This window comes from Carassius carassius, chromosome 3, assembly GCF_963082965.1.
Source record: "Carassius carassius chromosome 3, fCarCar2.1, whole genome shotgun sequence".
Lineage (NCBI taxonomy): Eukaryota > Metazoa > Chordata > Actinopteri > Cypriniformes > Cyprinidae > Carassius > Carassius carassius.
The window spans coordinates 14124308-14145501 of record NC_081757.1 but is presented as its reverse complement, the minus strand read 5'-3'; the positions used below and the strand labels follow the sequence as shown (position 1 = coordinate 14145501).

Below are 21194 nucleotides of genomic sequence, written 5' to 3'. Positions count from 1 at the left end.
CAATAATATTGCACAATATGACTGTTCTTTCTGTACTAATGATTCCATAAATGCAGTCTTGATGTGCATAAAAGACATTACTCAAATATATTAAAAGCATCTTTTGAACAGGAAATGTTTGAGCAGAATGCATGTTTTATCAGTTCATACATCCCCAGTGAATCTAACCCAGGACAAATTTTTGAGCTACTGCAAGGAACAACTACCTATATTAATTACATGTTAAATAGTATAGAGTTAGTAATATATTCATAAGATTTCACAGGGTAAATTAGGGACATCTTCTGCAATTTACTTGATGGAGCAAGAAATATACACATCAGAGTTTAGGTGTCATCACCATCTCGTCCCTGATTACCCTAATCCAACTAAAATCCAAGCTTATCATAAAAGGGTCTTACGTAACTCTACACTCACCACTAGTATAGACTGACTGTTTTTTGGTTAAGATTAGACTTTGTATAATGTGCCTGCATCAAAGATTCCAGAAACGTTTCTCTCACTTACACCCATATGGATCTCTCTTCTCTCACAGGAGGTGTCTGATAGCGTAAATTAGTGCAAGGAGCAATTAAACCCTCGGGATATATTGGCCATGATATCTTTAATGCTCTCATAAAAACCAGTGTCTCCTTAATTAGAGGTGCTTTCTAAGGCAAGCGTCAATGTTACCATTGCTCACATTTACGGTAAGGGATTTAAACAACCCATAACCCTAAGTAATTCATTTTGGGGCCTGAAAGCATCCAGCATGGTTTGTACTCAGGAGATGAACAATACCCCAAATCATGCATGAGGAGGAGTGTGCCATTACTTTTCAGTGATCAAAAAAAAAATCTGTATCTAGAAACCAAATATCACAGAGACTGAGAGTACTAATTCTCTCTCCCACATTTTCTCAGTTTGGGCCAAAATCCACAGGGCTACTGTAAGCAGGTGATCCCTAGGGTAAAGCCAGAGAGGGATTTGTTTTAGTCCTGTCACTGGGTTATTTATGTAACCCCAGTAGCCTTTAGAAATGAGTATCACCTTCCAGTTTGATTTTCCTGCTGCTGTCTCTTGTCAGACTGAAGAGACAAGAGAGCCTGAAGTGCACACACACAGTGAGAACAGCAGAATCCCATTATGAAATCCTAAAAACCAAATAAGCTCAGAGTAAAGCACTGAAGATCCATCTTGTGCAGTAGTCTATAGGTGCCTTGTAGTAAAATAAAAACAAATATTTGCCTGAAGCTATATTATTGGCTGATATCACTGACATTCAAATTAATAATTAAATAAACTAATAAAGTTTAAATAAAATCAGATCTATGGGCAGCAGAATAACCGCTTTCAACTATTTGATGACACACTGAGTAACTGAAAAAAAAAACATACATAGAAAAATAAAAAACACAAAAAATTGGATTAATGTGCATTTGATTGACTTGCTTATCAGATGATACACAGAATAAAAAACTAAATAAATAAAATAAAAATAACCCTTATAAACATATCACATTTTCAAAATATTTTTGTTCACTTGTTTACACAGACAGCTCCACCATTATTTAAATTAACAGCATGTAAAAATAATATAAAATGTATCTGGTGACTGAACATGTGTGTCAGAACTTCTATTCCTGTTTAAGAGGGCTTTTTTTTTTCAGAAAAAAGTTAAACCCAAGACTAAACCTGACCAAATAGGCCACTCCAATTGTGAATTTTCATATCCATCTTCTCCATAGCCAGTTTTTGTTGCCAAAAAGGGAGACAGACTGAGTGACAGTGGCCCTTCTGTCCACTTCCTCTAATTTTTGCATGGTGGTCAGGCTGATACACGTGCTCATTCGCTCCCTGGCAGAACACACTCAACGAATCATTCCCCAAACCAGAGAGCAGTCTGGCCAAAGTGAGAGCCTTGGATCCCATTTGCTGCTGTGAATGCCTCTGATTGGCAGGCAGAGCACCAGAGCTGGGCTTCTCTCCCGTGACCTCCACACTGCCCACGAGAGGATTTGCACTAAACCCAAGAGCACCGTATTCAATCTGGACTGGCTTCTGTTGCCACCAAGCTCTCTCTCTCCCATTTCTCATCTCTCTCTCTCACGCACACACACTGTCTGTTATTCTGGGGAATCATTCACACACTGTACTAAGCAGAAGCTTAACCCATCTGCAGTACAAGAGCGGAAGAATTTAAATAAACTCATAATCTATTCACATAACACAAGTATTTAGGAAACCAACATAATTACCTCAAATATATCTCTAATATTTTACCATATACATGTTATTATTTTAGACATATGAAAGCTAATAATTTAATTTTGGAAATATGGAAAAAATGGGTCTGCAAAGGGGCTTCTTAATATTTGGGTGTCCCTGGCATAAAAAAAGTTTGAAATGCCCTGGCTTTCTAAAAACTTTGACTATTGCTTGTCGCTTTATCATGTCTGCTTTATCATGTCTGGTTACTTTACACCTTTATCAAGGCCAGAAAGCAGGTCCCTAAACAGGAGCAGAGATGGGTACAGTAAAAAAAAAAAAAAAGGGGCACAGTAAAATGCTGATCATTTATCACTTTTTGAGGCTCTAGCATTATTGTGCAAAGTGAAAAATGTCTAAACTGCAACTCATTTTAGGCCAGGAAAATATTACATGCTGAAGTGTCCTTTCCTTGGCCCTTAAGAGTAATGCACTAAAATATTAAGCAGTCTGCCCTGTTTATCCACCCCTCTCAACTTCACAACAAACAAGAGCATTTCCTTCAAAAGGAAAAACACTACTCACGACTCCTCTAAGAGGTGAGCTTCATGAATGTTACATGAAGTCTTGCCTAGAAATAGCAATTCTTCCAGCTCAGTGTGAGTGTTTAAGAGGTCAATGGCACTGGGAGATCCTGCAAGCACTGATTACTGTACCATTCACACACACTACACATTTAACAAATCATTTAATTGAGATGTTAATTTGAGAAATTTTACTTATAAAAATATATATTATTAAATAATATATTAATGAATTTGATGTATAAATTCTACTACTTTTGTACTATATTTAATATCATAAAAGTAAATAATCTTTTACATTTTATGCATGAATTAATTCACGTTTTGGAAAAGAAAATGTGTACAGCAATGATTCAATGACTAATTTGTATAGACAGTCACTTGCATTGCTTCTGAATGAATCAACCACTTGAACCATTCAGTTGAATGAATGACTGAATGACTCACTCGTTAAGAAAGTGACTTGCTGCCACCTACTGGTTGTCACGCACCTGGACTCATTATGTTGTGTTTTCCCTCCATGTGTTCTGTGTCCCATGTTGATTGTGACATTCCTAGCACCTGTGTTTTCCCAATCATCCTGTGTTTATAAGCCCATGTCCATTCAGTTCAAGTTTGTTGGAGATTGTACATCTATCTTTGTGTTTCCTGTGCACCTGTCTGCCCCATGTATTCCTGTGTCCTATTGAATTAACAGAAGATTTTCCTGTGCATTCCTGGTTTCCTAATTCCTCGCTCTTCGACTTTAGGGAAAGTTTGACACTGGTAGGGCTTTTAGTTTCATAAAGCATCATTTAATTTTTCTTAAAACAATTTCTCATAGCATAATTCATGTAACTCTATTTGCGTAAATGCATTCATGCCATCTCTGAACAGTCAGTTTAACTATTCATCAAAAAAATCTATATTTTCTATTCTACTTTTTGCTATGACTATTCCCCATATTTAAAGAAATAACATTTTAAAGAAAAGAAATCCATCACAAGATGCTGATATGATGAGGTGAAACAAAGTCTGACTGCCTCATCAATAGTGATACTGCTACAGAATCACATTTATAGTCATTTGTGTATGTTAAAATAGCCCATTGCCATCAGTGCTTGTGGCCCCGTGGGCAGTGTGTTGACGTAGTGCTGTTGTGCTTCGGCTGTCCTGAGTTCGAGTCCTGGCTCATGGACCTTTCCTTATCTTATCCCCATCTCTCTCCCACTTTACTTCCCGTCCACCATATTTCTTATCTAAATAAAGACATAAAATGCCAAAAATAAATCGTACAAAAAAAATAAATAAACAGCCCACAGCCAAGGATGTGTGATCACTCATGCCACGCTCGGCATGCTCTAAGTTAACAGAGGTGATGTGCTCATGTGAGGGTTCAACATAAACAGATAGCCCGGCAAGGCCATGCCGTATGACATTGCATAGTCGGAGGAGCAGAGACCTTGTGCCGATGTAGATCCATTACTCCGTTCAGTGATTGTGACACTACCTTCTTATGATACATTCATTCAATAGGATGCCAAGGTGAGGGCAAGGAGCTTTGATGTAATCATGTCAGTGATGTACACACCTGATATGAGAGAAAATAAGACCGCACTTTGGGTGTGTGCTGATTGCAAGCTGTGATAGTTTTAAGGCTAAACTGCATAACTAAAAAAAGAAAGTGACCTGAGGATACTACCAGTCATCAAATCTTTCTCAGATGAAAGCGGACAAGTGCCAGAGACTCACTCTGAGGGATGTGCTTTGACCAAGACCAGTTTCAGGCCCAAACTGCATCATGTTCAAAGAGCACTAATAAAAATGTTTCTCTACAAATGCATTCACAAATTATCATTAAATTACAGAGCCCCCATCACTTTTGAAGTCTCCATGGGGGTCTGGTTTAAAGACCCCTGTTACTGAATGATATTTTACGCAATGACCCTGCATTCAAGCTCAGTAACAAGGTGTTTTCAAACGGTCTCATGTGACTTTATGCTCTATAGCCATCCCTGGCACGAAGAGCTGGATGTTTTCTGCAGAGCAATAAAGTGCAACTTACCAAAGACATCAAGGGTCAAACTAAATCTGCAAATCTACATCCAAATTCTTAAAACTCGACACCTCAGTCTTTGGTGAATCTCCTTTAATGTCTTTTGGGGAAGCAACTCAAGTGGAGGAATCATCTGGGAACTTTTGTACAGAGTTCATGTAAACACAGAAGCAGAGATAAGGACACAACACACGGCTTTAGTCTAAGTAGCCCTTCTGTAATGATTCCTCGTCTTCACCCGTCGTTCAGAGGTTAATCTGCAACACTCATCCCTGAATCCCATTAACACTGCACAGGCTCCTGTGACCTGAGCAGACAGGTCTTTCCCTCTGCTTTCCTAAAATGACTGTGTAATCATGAAACCTAGATTAATACCACCAAAGAGTTTAGAAAGTCACAAGACTACAAAGCAAAGAATATTACAGCAAGTATAAAACTTTAAGCATGCGGAAATCTGTGTGTTTGTGTTGGTGGTCACATTGATGGGATAACTGTAAATAGCAGTGGACCTTTGACATGAGATGACCACGAGCAGAACAGAAAGTGACATGCTGATTAGGTGGGCCAGACAGCTTCGACAGATGGAGAGGGAGATTAGGGATATAGACGTGTATCAGACATGACAGTACAGCGGTCACAGGCCCATGCGTAATGTCTCCCACCGTTCACCCATCCTGACTGCAAGAGCAGTACACAAACACAACCCGGCACCCGCACCTAGAGCAAAATGCAGGTCTTGCCACAAATATGGCAAAATCATAAAGACAAACACCTCTGACATGGAGAATTTTTTTTAATGTTGCCAGATTTTAAAAATGTGCCAGAGTATGGTACAAACTTATAGTATGGTAAAGGTGTATTTTTGTTTCTGGGGATCAAACCCATGCATAATAGAATATTTAAAGGATTCAGTACATTTCTCATGTCACCCCTGTTTCAAAAGTTTGGGATCTGTAAGATTTGTTGTTGCTTTGAAAGTAATTAATATATTTATTCAGTAAGGATGCATTGTTCTGCTGAAAATTCAGCTTTGCCATTACAAGAATAATTTAAATAATTTAAAAGGGTTCATATGATACGATTTAAATTTTTCCTTTCTCTTTGGAGTGTTATGAGCTCTTGGTGCATAAAGAAGATCTGTAAAGTTTCAAAGACTAAAGTCTCAAATCCAAAGAGATATTCTTTATAAAAGACTCATCTGCACCCCTAAAACGGCTCGTTTTAACACACCCCCACATCTCTACGTCTATATGTGGGAAGATTTGCATAACGCCGCCCAGATGATCTCGCAAAGAAAGAGGGCATACCTTTTATTCTGGTTGTAGTATTGTTGTTGCCGCCGCCGGCTACTACTTTGTTTGCCCTTCCAAAAGAGGACACAACTAGAAATCATGTTTATATCACGTTTATAATGGTGTTTAATGTTTATGTCTCGTCACTCTGGCAGGACAGGGGATCACAATATGTCAAGGGGCGTAGCATTTCCGTCACACGCTTGAGGTATTGGTCAATCACAACGCACTTTGATAGCTGGCCAATCACAGCAGACCTTGCTTTTCAGACCAATGAGCCTTGTAAAAATCAACACGTTTCAGAAAGCAGGGCATAAAGGAGAAACAATAATGTACAGTATGTGCAAAAATAATGTGTTTTTTGAACCTTAAACCACATAAACATTTAATTACACCAAATAATGTTCTTTTTAGCAACATCATATGAGCCCTTTAATAAGAAAAGTTTAAATTCCAGTAATATTTCACAATGTTACCATTCACTGTATTTTCATCAAATAAGAGCTTCCTTAATGAATGTAAGAGACTTCTTTCACAAACATTTTTGAACGGTTGTATACATGGTGGACAGTATTTTACTCTGACTTCACAAGATTCAGGTAAAATAAAAAGAAGGATTATTCCTTTAGTCTAACAAAAATCTAATTTCAAAGTTCATGTAAATGTATTGCATGATCGTCCTGTAGAAGAGTGTTACAGAAACAGGACACTTTCTGCTGTTATGACTAAGCATTGTGTCACACCCTCAGGTTGCAGCTTCAGCTTGGTGACCAACTGCATGTTGTTTTTATCCTGCAGGTCAATATGGTGAGTACTACGAGTCAGCCCGGCTGAAAGCAGATCTGACTCAAAGATCAGAGGGGTCATACTTGTCCAGGCCAGCCCACCAGGAGCAAAAACTTACGTCATCATCCCTCCCTGTGGGATGTTTTTTTAAAGGAGTCGTGACTAAGAAGTTAAGGGACAGGTTTAAAAGTCATAAAGTGGGACACTTTTAGAGGACAGCATTGTGCTGTAGAGCTAAACAGATTGAAACCATACTATAACCAAATGGCTAATCGAGAGAAAATTTGTGTTGCATTAACTTTAAACAAATAGTTCACCCAAAAATAAATACATAGCTTAGGTAGGTTAATGCTATATTGAATTTACCATGGATAAAAACAAGGCTGTAAGGGATTTACAGTCTTCACAATATTGCACACTTTATAATGTTCTTTTTTTTTTTTTTGAAGATTTTTTGAAGCTTTAACTAAATGATCGTAATTGGGCACTTGCATTATGTTTAATTTCACTTAACGTTTTGTGAGCAAGGTTTGTGTTAATAACTCTCTACATCCCAATCTCCACATTCCCACTTTTTCAACCATTTCAACTTTAAGCAGAATCCCCCTACAACCCCTCAAACACATAACCCTCTTTAAAAGACATTCCACACGAGGAGGCTGTGGGGTGGCAGAGGAGCAAGAGCCGTAAGGCAGGGATGAGGCAGTCATGAGTCAGTAAACCCAGGGTAATCTGTCCCTCACAGTGCCATAAAGCATCTGAAAGGAGATTACAATCTCACGGCAGAGTGGAAAACGTGTAAAAAAATAACCTAGAGAAACAGCGATTTTATCCTGACTACACATCCCTGAAACAATGACAATGTTGAGGACATGGAGAGAAATCAGTCAGTCAGTCAATCAGTGCTTCGATTTTCTCCCTGGTGCCTACTCGAGTAACTGAAGCTCAGCATTGTCAGTTTTGAAACTCTGAAACTCTTTTTAAGTGTTGGCTCACTTTAAAAGCTGTATTTTAGTCTGACAGAATCAATAAAATTTACTCTGCTGTCTGTCTTAGGTTTTTGTGATATCAGCCTAACAGACCTCACATGATGTGATTGTAGCTCGCCTTCATCTAGCATGCACACTGTAACAAAAAAAAAATGTTTTTTTACAAGTTACTTGCCACTTCTTTGTAATTATTAGTGAAATATACTAGCAATTTCTGAATGGATATTTTTTCACCAAATTTTCAGAGTATGTTTGAATCAGACTACAATTTTTCACCACATTGCACACTTGTTTCAAAAGGCAAGTGACACATGACATACGACTTAATTATACTGTTTGACTGTTTGAGTGTCCAAAAGGAAAACATGTACTTTTGTAACACTGGATAGTCTAGAGCTACATTCATTGTTAAATATATTTTCTGGAAGTTGCAATTAAAATCCACTCTGCTCAACACACTTGAGGGGGTTTGGGGGTGTGATGCTTCTGGGTGAGTTCATGCATCATTAAGCAAGTGGGAGAACAATAGCTTGCAGGAGGCAACAGACAGACATCTGGGAGGGTGCAATACAACGGTCGCCTCCCACTGTCAACACATTCGTTTGCCACGCTCACGGTATGAACAGGAACCAGCAGAGAGCCAATAACTGCAGGCTAGCTGGATGGATGGATGCCTCCATTATGACAATAATGTAACATAATTCTGATGAAACCCCCCACTCCCCTTATCAATGCACATGACTGCTGTGCTGATGGGGATGTGGTGGTGCCAACACACGACATACCCTTGTGAATCTTTTCAGGAGACAACAATGGTTTATATATTATTTGGACAACAAGTGATTAAAATGTATATATTATATACAAGTCAATTTATTTATTTGTAATATTTTAATCTCTGGAACACTATAATGAAACTGATTAAATACAGTAAGGACAGCACAAAAGAAATGCATTTGTATCTCAAATGGAAGCTTTTATAACTAACCTATCTTCTTCAGATTCACCTCATTCCTAAAACATTTATCAATGGAATTAATTTGCTCATTGCATTCCATAACAGATTAAATTTTAGCACCATTAAAATACTGAATGATAATGCGGGTTTGCATAACATATTGCAGAACACATGGTTGAGTCTGAATTCTGAGGACCATGTGTGTGCAATCACAATCCACTGGTTTGGGTGTCAGCAGGTGTTTTGGATGGAACAGAAATGTTCTGATTGATTTTGAATATAACAAGCAAGTACAATTAAAAAAAGTAAAAAAAAATACAGAAAAATACAAAAATAGAGAGGTACAGTATGCAATATAATATAAATGTAATATAATAATAATAATAACCAGCTTCAAACGCCACTTGACCAGCGAACACAAATATCATTAAGATAATGAACACATGCCGCTGTAAAATCAGAGGATGTGGATAATTCTGATCTTTCATTTGGAAGAATGTTGCAAATGCACTGAGAGGTAATTGTTAAATGGATTTGAGTGGCTGCACCCATGTGATTAATAAGCTGTCTGAGTGCATTCAGCGTGGAGGCACTGGAGAATGAAAATGAAAAACTAACCAAGTCAATTGCAAACGCAAAATATCATTACATAAATATTAAATTCATTTTTGTAATAGGTTATTATCGCTAAATCAACTATTCAGGCTCAACAACATTATTTCTTGGTCCATATGTTAGCTTTTTTTATACCAGAGAAGAACCAATTCAGTGTATCACCAGCGTACAAAGAGAGAGAGTTACAGCACAACAACATATCAAAAAGACAAAAACAAAAAACATAAAAAAAATAATAATATAAATTGTAAAATATTTTAGACATGAAAGATGAAAAAAGGTGAGTTCAAGAGAAGAAAAGAGCAAAAACTCAAACAAAAGGATACATAACAGCTCTAATAGTGCTGTCAAAGGTAAAATGCAACAGTTTCATCTATTCCTCTGTCCATCTCTTTTTTCTTCCTTTTTTGTGTTTGACAAAACCCCGGCGCACGTCACACTTCACTCTCCTCCCATTCCACACTCACTTGCTCACTTCTCAAACTGTTCAGTTTCTACTCACCACAGCTGTCTCTTTGGAGGGATGCAGTCGTCTTTGTTGGAAGCTGTCACTCCCATGGCCATCTGCATCACTGTTATGTATTTCTGGTACTTCATATTGTCCACCACTACCACCACGAAACCAACATAGGTGAGCTTGTGCGCGTCTATTCCCTGGCATCCGTCTGCGCCGGGTCCGCCTCGGTCACTTTCAGAGCGCCATTTCCAGTGCTGAGGGACTGACAAGGAAAACACTCCTCAAGAAGCGCGGCAAAAGGTACCATGCCGCTAGGACCCATGTCTGTTGTGACTCTGTAATCTCATTAGTGCTCTGAATAGCCAGCTAATCCATTCAGTGTTGGTCAGGAGCGGCACATTGTTTCTGCATGCTCCTCGCAAAGCACTTTCTGTTCTGAAAACAATCAGAGAGAAACTCTGACAGAAGCCAGTGGCAAGTGACAGCGGCTGAGCATTTGTGTGTGAGGTAGGAGAGAGGAAAAGTGTGCATGTATATACGCACAAAAAAGAGAGAGACAAGGGAGAGGGAGGGAGAAAGAGAGAGAGAGAGACGTGCAAATGCTCTGGAAGAGCAAGAGTGGGGGTGAGAAGCAAAGAGCGAGAGAGACAGACAGCGAGAGAGCATCTCTCAGATAGCACGGAAATAGATTTAAGAGTATCTAAACATAATGTCAGATGATTTACAAAACATTTCAGTTCTTCCAGCTCACAAAAACATCTCAATGCAAGTCATATCAAAATTGAGCATTCTGTGATTTGGGCTCTGTGACCGGTGTTTACTAATGGCAGAGGGGGATGGGAGACATGCAGGAATAGGATCGAGGGAGATGTGAAGAAAGGGAGAGAAGGCACAATGAATGTTTTAATCCCTAACACATGCACATAATCATCAGTAAATTAACTGGACACACAGATTAAGTTTTGCAACCTAACGAATAGGGATGCAGCAGTGCTATTTTACTCCATGTAAAGCAACATTCTGCCCCAAGCAATGAACCTAAACAAGAGCCATTACAATGACTACCTGCTGAGCTTCTTTCGGTCTCAATCTGTTTAAGTAACCCTCATCTGATACCGCAGAGGTCTAAAGAGCAGCCGTTGTTAGCCGTTTCTTAGACCATTGAATGCCTTAACCAAGTTAAAGCACTGGCTTAATTAGAAAGGGCACTTCGCCATTAGACAAAAGAACGTTGTTTGTCATATGCTTTAAGGGAACCAGGACATACAATAGGATCAATTGTAAGTGCCTTTGATTTCCTAACTAAGCAATGTTTTTGTCTTTCAACGGACACTTTTTACTTGTACCTGCAATTGAGTGCTTTGTATTGGAAAGCAATTTCAGTAACCATTATTCCTTCCTGGCTCCTGCCCACATGGGCCTGAAGGACATCCAGATCCTTAACCTTTAGGCCTCTGAAGCACTTAATGAGATGGGGGATTGAGAGGGGGGGCTCTACACTTAAATAGGCATGTGATTAAGAAATGGAATTAAGTGATTAGCGAGTCCATTGTAATTGTGTAGAGTGAGATTGATTGATTATTATAATGGACCTCTTGGGTGTGCGGAACAACTATTTTTCATGCTGTCAAATAACCAAAGGAACTTTGTGACTCACAAAAAGTCACGAAGCAATTAATCTTCTATGGGTTATAATATTGCAGGAAATACCTATCCACAAGCTATACGGAGTAAAATGAAATGCGAGCAGGCAGTGGTTTGAGAGCACACCAGTGCCTCGATCCCACAGGAGAGCCCATTAACCCTTTTAGGTTAAGAATGACTAAGAGAGATGCTCTTCAGTGAGGTCAAACACCAACACACACACAGAAATATCACAGAGATTATGTGGAGCCTGAGAGTATTGCTATTTGATGGAAATTTTTGCAGTACTTTTATAACAAAGAAAATAAGCGCAGTAATAACTTTGTCTCAACTCTCAACACATTTATTTTCTAACAGAGCTAAAAGTAATACGAACACGTTACCCCCAGCAATTATGTGCATCTAAGCTATTGAACTGAGCCTCACTAATGATTCATATCAAGTCCTACTAAATATAGCAACTATAATACTGTATGAGTCATACTGAAAAATGTGTTAAGTAGATCATAGATACATATTTTAAAGAAAATAAGTTATTTAACAGGAATAATCTCTCTCTTTCTCTCCCTCTCTCTAACTTAAAGGGACAGTAATTTAAAATGTGGTGAATTGATGCATTTTGTAAGGAAAAATATCCATATTTAAAACTTTATAAACTGTAATCTCTAACTTTTACTAAATGTCATATGTGCATTTACAATAGAACGCAGCTCCAGGCGGATGACGTATGATGTCAGCATAGTGTATGCACTGGTGAGAAGTGATGAATACGGAAAAACAGCGGAAAGAGAAAAACAAAACACTGCTCACATATTAGAAGTACTGTGACGAGTGGGGCGGGGCCGAGAGCCGTGGGAACGGAGCCAGGCCGGTGGAGTGATTGGGAAATGAGCGACACCTGCTCCACTCACTGGTCTCGAGTCCCAAGGAGGAGATGGAAGGATATAAGAGAGGAGCTACTCTTTCGTGACCGTGAAAATTTTTATATTTTACGACATAAAAGGATAGTGGGAAGTCAGAGGATAACGGCACAGAATATTTATTTAATGTCTTTGATGATATGTGACAGCAGAAATCAAATCAAAAACCAGTGCATTAAAGGCATGTAGGAATCACATGACCAAAAGGCAAGTTTCTCTTGTTACAGCATCCATCCTGGTCAGAGAGCATGAAGGTCAGAAAGAAAGTGGCGTGTCAGCGACTTGCATGCCCTGAGGTCTCTAATAAAAGAAAGAAAATAGACTTTTCTGTCCGTTTTATTCCGTCAATACTCATTTCTCGACAGGTCCTTGGGACACTTCAAATCAAGGCTTTAAAATGAAGACCTGGATAATAGCTGTACTATTCTACTCATGAGCTTTACAGATGAGCAAAAGAGTATGCATTTAAACAAACACTCTGTTCATATTTACACATCTAAATGCACACAAAAAGAAAATGTCCATCGTAGGACATGTTTCATTTACTAAATTTAGAAACAAAGTCCCGAAAATGCATGTTATGCTCATCATCATCAGTTCAGTCTGTCTAATCCATTCTAATTAGTATGATAAACACTGCATAATTCATGTTGCACTGGCCTTTTTGCACTACATAATTTATATACGTTTAATAAATTCAAGCACAGAGCTGACACTTGTGTCCCAGCCAATTATCATCTTTGCTAAAAGTGTGCAGGACTCTCTAAAGAACTACTTATACTTTGTAATGTCATTTAATAAAAGGTCAAACAATCTAAGTGACATTGTCTCATCCAGCATACCACATTTTTGGTGTTTCCCATCTCATTTAATCGTCACATTAAATGTGTTTTAATGTGTTTCAGGGCGGTCTCTCACCAGCAAGCAGGAGTCTGGGCAGCAGAAGTAGCCAAAGGTCAGGAGAGGTGGTTGGTACACTCACACTTGCACAACAACAGACAGCCACAGCAGGTTTTCCTATTAAAACCTCACACCTTTCAGTCACAGATGACAGTGAGGTGCTTAACTGAGAAGACAGCGACCGGCCTGCTGAGCAGAGGACATACATTGATTAAAGCTGGCATTTAAAAACTACTTGTCGTAGTTTGTCCCTGCTTTGAGGAGCACCGGATGTGTTTAAGATGGAGATTTCCCCCGGGGACACAGTGCATGTGAACGTGTTGATTATCCTCGGCCATAAGTTACACTCTCAACTGGCCCGCGGACACAATTAATCACATGACCCACCGTGGCGAGATTAATTCTAAAACTTTGGACAACAGCCCCTTCCATTCAATCATGGATGGAAATCTAAAAGAGACGGCCAATAAGATGAGCACACACAGAGACTAATGAGAAGATGAATGCTGCTACATAGGGAGAGAAAATCAAACAAACAAATAAACAAACAGATGCCCTTATTTAATCAGATTCGGGTGAAGTCAGGCAATAGAGACAGACTGTGCCGTCCACCAGCTGCTAGTTGTCACACCAGTAACTGCACTACAGGACCACTGTAACTCAACCCTAACATAGCAACCCACTCATAATCGGCATGACAAAATCACGCCCGGTCATCACCATCACCCGCTCACTTGGGGCATGAAAACTGTGGACTGTAATACTAACATGCATGAAAATAATATATGCATACACAAATAAATCTATACTTAACAATGGGAATCTTTCCACAAAGACTTTAGCTTTACCACATGCCAGAAAATGAGCATGCCAATTTGACAGCTGGCACACTTGTAACATGAAATATGCACAAAGTAATCTAAAATGTATGCATGTAAACGAGCCTACATTGGAATACACCACTTCCTGTTCTTCATTCTTTCGTCTCAGTTAATCTCTGATGCTACAGTTTTCCACGCATGAGCCGATACCTCCAGTGGCATCAGGAAGTGTTCGGATTACGGAAAGGTTAGATGAGGTCAAGATCCTCTAGCTCCTGTCATAGTCCTTCTAGTCAACTCTAAAAGCAGGTTCAAGGGGGGGTCAACGGATCACTGCTGTTAGAGCAGGAAGTGGACACATACTGAGACTGATTACTGCAAAGAAATATTAGAAAATGTTAACTACAGTTGAAACTGATATGCTGTCTGCTCATATATATCACATCACATAATGAGGGTGTGGTTTGGCAAAAGGGAAAATAAATACTTGTTTCTAATGTTAAAAAGAACCAAAAGCAATTATGCAGAAAAGTAGTTTTTTTCCAAACTTCAAATAAATTAGAAAAAACTAAGTGAGTATTTTTCTCGTCAAACATTTGTATGTTTACAACAGATTTTCATTTTCTTATGAAGTCTGTTATGTTAAATAAGGCTTAATTTATGTTTAAAAATACAGTATAAACTGTACTATTATGAAAAGTTATAAAAATTTAAATGCTTTTCTTTTTTAATTTATCTTAAGATTTCATTTATTCCTTTGATAAAGCCGATTTTTTTTCAACAGCCATCTTCAGTGTCACATGACCCTTACAAATTAATTATAATTTGTTGATTTGTTCCTTAGGAAACATTTCATCAATGGCTAAAAAGCATTCAATCATTAAGGTCCCATTATATATATATATACACATACACACACACACACACACACACTTTTTTTTATAATAGTTATAATATTATTGCACATTATTTCTTTATAAGAAAATAAAATAAAATAATAAACTAAATAATAATGTGTGTTAATACTATTTAAAATTAAAAGGAAGGCCTAGTATTAAATAAAAATACAATTATTTTATAGTAAACTTAAAAATAAAATACTAATATTTACTACTACTTTGTTTGCTTCTTTAAGAAGAATCGCTTTATGTATTCCCCAATTGTAAGTCGCTTTGGATAAAAGCATAAAAGAAAAAGTAAATAAAAGCATAGGAGAAGCTACTGAATACAATAATTTCCCTATATAATAAATTACTTGCACCTCAGAGCAAGCAGACGAAACACAATGAATGCGGTCATTGCTTTCAGAGGTGGATGCTGCTGTTTGGGAACGCAGTCGTTTAACAGTTCTGGGAGGCAATTATACAGAAATACTTTGATGACAAAATACTGTCAAATGACAGAAGTACTGACAGAATAATGTCAAGCACAAAAAAATATATATATATATATATTATATATACATATATATAATGCATGTATGTACATATATATGTAAAGTTGAAATGTGATAACTGCCAAAATAAAAAAAATATAATAACTCTGACGGCAGTTGACTACAGTTGAATGTGAAAATCAGTCACTTGAAATATTAGTTTTTACTTGGAATATTGACATTCCAGTCCTGTTTTTCAGAATTCCAGGAAATGCTCTCTAAGACCTATTTCTTCCTGGGAACTTCTGGACACATTGGTATAATTCAAACATTGGTCTCATGTATGCAGAAGGGACTTGCTGTCACCTAGGGCTAAAAGAAGTAAACAGGGGTTGAGGTCTTGGGCTAAGAGCTCAGTACAAGTCGAGCCATGAGGCAGGACTGGAGAAGTGATTTATGACAGTTGTCCAGAGGGCAGGGGAAAAGGCAGAGGACAGCCGAAGCAGGTGAGGGGGAAGTGCCAGACAGTAAAGGCAGTGTGCTGTTGCATTTCATAGCGGGCAGAGACAGAAGGGCAGTGAGGCATGAGGCCACAGCAGTCCCACTCTGACTCGGTCACCTGCCTCCTACATCTCTCATTCACTCGCTCTTTCATCATCTCTCCTGTCACCTCTTCTCTTTAGTCATTAGTGCCCCACACTGAGAAAAGTGCTGACGGCTCCTGGAGTCGTACAGGTCTGGAAGAAACTCAAACATACAGTATGAGCAACTGAGCTTTCTGCACCCACACCCTAAACGCTAAATTAAACAGCCACTAGTAACTGGACAGAAAGAGAGAAGGTGAACAATAAAAAATCTGAAATTGTTCTCAAAATATAATACACATTTTGTGATTAAACTATTATACAAACTCATATATTTTATATGAATTATTTTCTAATAATTTTTTATAATATTTAAGTTTTTTTTAAATAACAATCAGTGTGAATTTCTGAGAATATAGTCATAAAATGAAGTTGTTAAGATATTACAGTACATGTATAAAGAAAAGAAAGAGGTGTGCACTAACACATTCTTCAGCGTATACAGGCTGGAATAGCGCCTTCTCCTTAACAAGGGGGTCAGAATCTGACAGTGTTTCCATGGTGATGGGGTGAATAGATTTTCAGTCCTTCCAGTGGAAATTCTCTTTGGAAGGCTTATTTTCCTTTTTCAAAATGAGTAGACTGGATGGAGAAATCTACAGAAATATAGGACAAAGCACTGTGATTATGTCAGTTGCAAATGTCTACTGTGTGTGGTTTGTACATGTTAGATGTGAGCCCATTAGAATTCAAGCATGTGCACACTTAGTCAATTTCAATCACTGGATAAATGATGGTCTGAGAACTAAATGGAGAGATGGTTCTACTAATGTGCTATTAAAAAACTGTTTTAACAATTGCTGTTGTTGCCATGGCATCAGAACACTTTAACTGAAGACAAAAAAATAGTATATAGTATATAAATAATACAAAATCTCAACAGTTTTACATGAGAGAAAAGCCATCATATAAGTATCTCTCTCCTTTTTGCCAATTATTACTTAAAGGGATAGTTCACCCAAAGATGTATGACTTACTTTCTTCTGTGGAACACATGAGAAGGTATTTTGAAGAAAGTTAGTAACCAAACAGTTTTGGTGACCATAGACTCGATGATGCAAATCATTTTTGGGTGATCTATCCCCTTAACAGCACCATACTAACCAACCTGAACTTACTTAATGAAATCACTATTATATATTTCCAGTATCCTATATTAATTTTGGAATCATTTTGAGGCAAGCCATCTTGAGGTAAAAAAAAAAATTTCACACATAATTTAATTTGCAATCTTGATATATTATGTTAAATGAGAGAACTGAGATCATTAGCAGATTCTCACACAAGCTTTTCATTTCAAGTCAATTGAATTATTACAATGAATTAATGTACAAAATTTGTAACCTTTTAAAAATAACTGAACTTTTAAGTTTTAAAAACAGCACACTTTGTACTTGATATTAGTTGAAACAGCTGAAGGATAAGAGACAGGTTTCTAAATTATATTAATATGTAGCAGATGTATGAGAACATTACTTCAAAGTTAGATATGATGTAAAAAAAAAAAAAAAAAAAAAATTTAGACTTAATGATTCCTGTTGTGCCAATACTGACTGGGACAATTTTATAAACGTTAAAGACGGAGATAGACAGAGAGAGAAGTAGGAGCACAGGTACAGTTTTCCACTCTTATATTTTGGCAAACACATTTGTTTAAAATCTAGTCCACTTTTCAGACACATCAGACAGCTTCCTTTTTCCATTATGCAAGGCCAAGCTATTTTAATTTATGTAATTAATTTTAGGTTCTTCTGGAGCTTCCTTTGTTTGAAACCTGACACTGAGCAATGCCTCTCATGTGCCTTCGTTTCACTGTGTTCACTGTTTATTTTAGCTGTTTACAGCATCAGGCCTGGTTCTGAATGAATGCCAATGACAGGAATGGGAAGGAGGGGGTATATTTCAGCTGCACCAGTCACTTCTGTATTGGCTCATCAAGGTCAGCCAATAAGATGAGAGCCAGAGCCTGTGGAGGAAGAAACCTGAACCAGCACAGCATCACAGCATGGCCCACACAAATCATGGCAAGCCAGCTTGGTCCATAACTACAGGAGATAGGAGACAGTGTCCTGTTTCAAAACTAAATTCCCAACTTTTTGACTCATTTTGAAGGAGGGTCTTTCTGACTGATGTTTAACTTCTTTACTGTGTTGTTTTAAATAGACTACTTTTGAAATGTCATCTCCATCTTAAGATAAACTTAAAGGGTGACCAAATGTGCCATTTTCCCAGTACACGTCCTGGCCAGGATTTCTATATTGCCTTAAATATCCACATTTTGGCTTTGTTTGTGCTGCGCAGACAGTGAGAGCTCTAGACTGCATTCTGAGAGTTCTCTGACCTTCCCATAGACAGCAATGTAATTAAAACGATCATCGTCCAGAAACGTAGAAAGCAGATTGGTAAAATAATCCAGTAAAATAATCCATGTAAAATAATCCAAGAACCAAACTGCCTATAACAACTATGGTGATGATTTACCTTGCTTTATCTCCAAATGACTACAGCTCAACTGACTTCCTCTGCCAATGCATTGATGAAATTAACAGTTGGATGAGCCAAAACTTTGTTCAGTTAGACAAGGAGAAAAATAAAGTCATTAAATTTGGAAAAAAAGTTGAAGTTCTCAAGATGAATGCACACCTTGACTCTAGGGGTCTAATGACTAAAAATCAAGTTAAGAATCTTGGTGTGATTCTGGAGACAGACCTTAGTTTCAGTAGTCATGTCAAAGCAGTAACTAAATCAGCATACTATCTTCTCAAAAACACTGCAAGAATTAGATCTTTTGTTTCCAGCCAAGACTTGGAGAAGCTTGTTCATGCCTTTATCACCAGCAGGATGGACTATTGTAATGGGCTCCTCACAGGCCTTCCCAAAAAGACCATTAGACAGCTGCAGCTCATCCAGAACGCTGCTGCCAGGATTCTGACTAGAACCAGAAAATCTGAGCATATCATCCCAGTCCTCAGGTCCTTACACTGGCCTTACAAAAGTACTTTTACTCCTCTATAAATTACTCAATGGCCTAGGACCTAAATACATTGCAGATATGTTCACTGAATATAAACCTAACAGACCACCCAGTTCATTAGGATCGAGTCAGTTAGAAATACCAAGGGTTCACACAAAACAAGGGGAGTCCGCTTTTAGCTATTATGCCATTGGAACCAGCTTCCAGAAGTGATCAGAAGTGCTAAAACATTAGTCATATTTAAATGCAGACTCAAAATCTGTCTGTTTAGCTGTGCATTTATTGAATGAGCACTGTGTGACATCCGAACTGATTGCACTGTATTTTATGTAAAATGTTTGCTGTTCTGTGTCAGCTGCATCACACGGATTAATTACATTGCTGTCTATGGAGGGTCAGAGAGCTCTCAGAATGCATCAAAAATATCTTAATTTGTATTCCGAAGATGAATGAAGGTCTTATGGGTTTAGAACGACATGAGGGTAAGTACTTAATGAATTTTCGTTTTTGGGTCAACTATACCTTTAAAGTATTAGTTCACTTCCAGAATAAAAAATTTCCAGATAATTTACAGGTTTTTTTTATGAAAACATTTTATCCAAATAGTGGACCTCAATGGAGGCCAACAATTTAAAAGTACAAAATGCTGCTTCAAAGGAATAATGACCTTATCTAGTGAAATGATTGGAATTTTTTTTTAAAAATCTACATTTTATATCGTTTTTAACCACAAATTATTGTCTTGCACTAGCTTTCAAAATGGTAGGGTAGGATGAAAAATTTTCATAATTTTCTCCAACTTCAAAATTTTCCGACATCATTGTTTTACTTTTTCGTAATTGGCGTTTGAGTTTCTTTGCATGTTTGCTTTGTAAACACTGGGTCAGTACTTCCACCTACGTCACATGTGGAGAAGCCCTGCATACATCACCAGTGAGAAGTCGGTCATCTTCCCTGGAAGATCCAGTTAAACATTACAAAGTCAAAACATTAAATAAAAAAATAAACATTTGGACCGATGAACTGCTCAAAACAGGACCTATAACTTGTATTTAGGAAATTGATAGGGTAAATTTTCATTTAATGCCTTCTTTAATGAAGATTTGTGAGATGCTTCACACAGCCAAGACACTTTAAAATAAAATAAAATTAAATTAAATTCAAATCAGTGGAACCACTGGAGGACTTGCTTTATAGTCAGCCAATTCTGAATGCACTTTCTGAGCTCTCCTATGGCAATGCATTTAGTTAAACAATCCACAATCTCTTACATAATTCAATCATTTCTGTGGTCTTTTCTGAAATGGCCAATTAAAGTATGCACTCTCTAATGTTTGTGTATGTGGCTGGATTGATAAGGCAGATTAAAGCCCAAGTCACATCAATGCACACATGAGACCTATCAATAATCTCACTTCAACCAGTCAGACAGAACTCCTACAGAAAAGAAAGCACTCTGAAATTTCAAGCTTAAGGGAGCTGGAATGAAATGATATGGGGCCCTAATCCATCACAGCCTACTCTTGATTTGACCTAGCCAGAACGTTATCAAATTACACTTTTTTTATGTGATAGACCTAAATCCTAGGCTGAAACAAGACACTAAAAAAAGACGAGTACAAAGGAATTTGAAGTATCTTGAAATAAAGATATGGTAACACTAAGGATGCACAATACATAATAGGCAGGGATGTCGCTAACGTGGAGAAAGTGACAATTCTCATGCAGTCATATGGGGTGGCAGATTATTTCAACCAAGGGGGAAGAAACACAATTTCTCCCAGGCCCAACAGGGCCCCATACATGCTAGCTATGGCCCTGCATAACAGTACTATATCAGTTATCAGTAGATGTTAAGATTTTAGTTTGTACTGATAAACCAGATGATATTGGATATTTAATTGTAAAAAATAGAGGAAATGAACACCTAAAGTTAATATTTAAAAACACTAATAATTAAAACAAATAAACTTCTAAATGCATTTAACCATTCTTCATAGTTTACAGTATAAA

At 37.7% G+C, this 21194-nt stretch overlaps 1 protein-coding gene across 12 annotated transcripts in view; it reads right to left on the bottom strand.

The window, feature by feature from the left end:
- Positions 1-21194, bottom strand: part of tjp1a (tight junction protein 1a) — a 141407-nt gene that overhangs the window by 105689 nt on the left and 14524 nt on the right. For 7 of the 12 annotated variants that reach the window (XM_059530093.1, XM_059530092.1, XM_059530096.1 and 4 more), the window contains exon 1: positions 9949-10400. The exons of 1 other annotated variant lie outside the window; for it this stretch is intronic. In XM_059530093.1, the coding sequence (XP_059386076.1) occupies positions 9949-10043 (95 nt within the window). In that variant the 5' untranslated portion in view covers positions 10044-10400. Of the gene's footprint in view, positions 1-9948; positions 10402-21194 lie in introns of those variants that run through there. 4 more of the 12 variants (XM_059530090.1, XM_059530094.1, XM_059530100.1 and 1 more) reach the window with 1 other exon arrangement.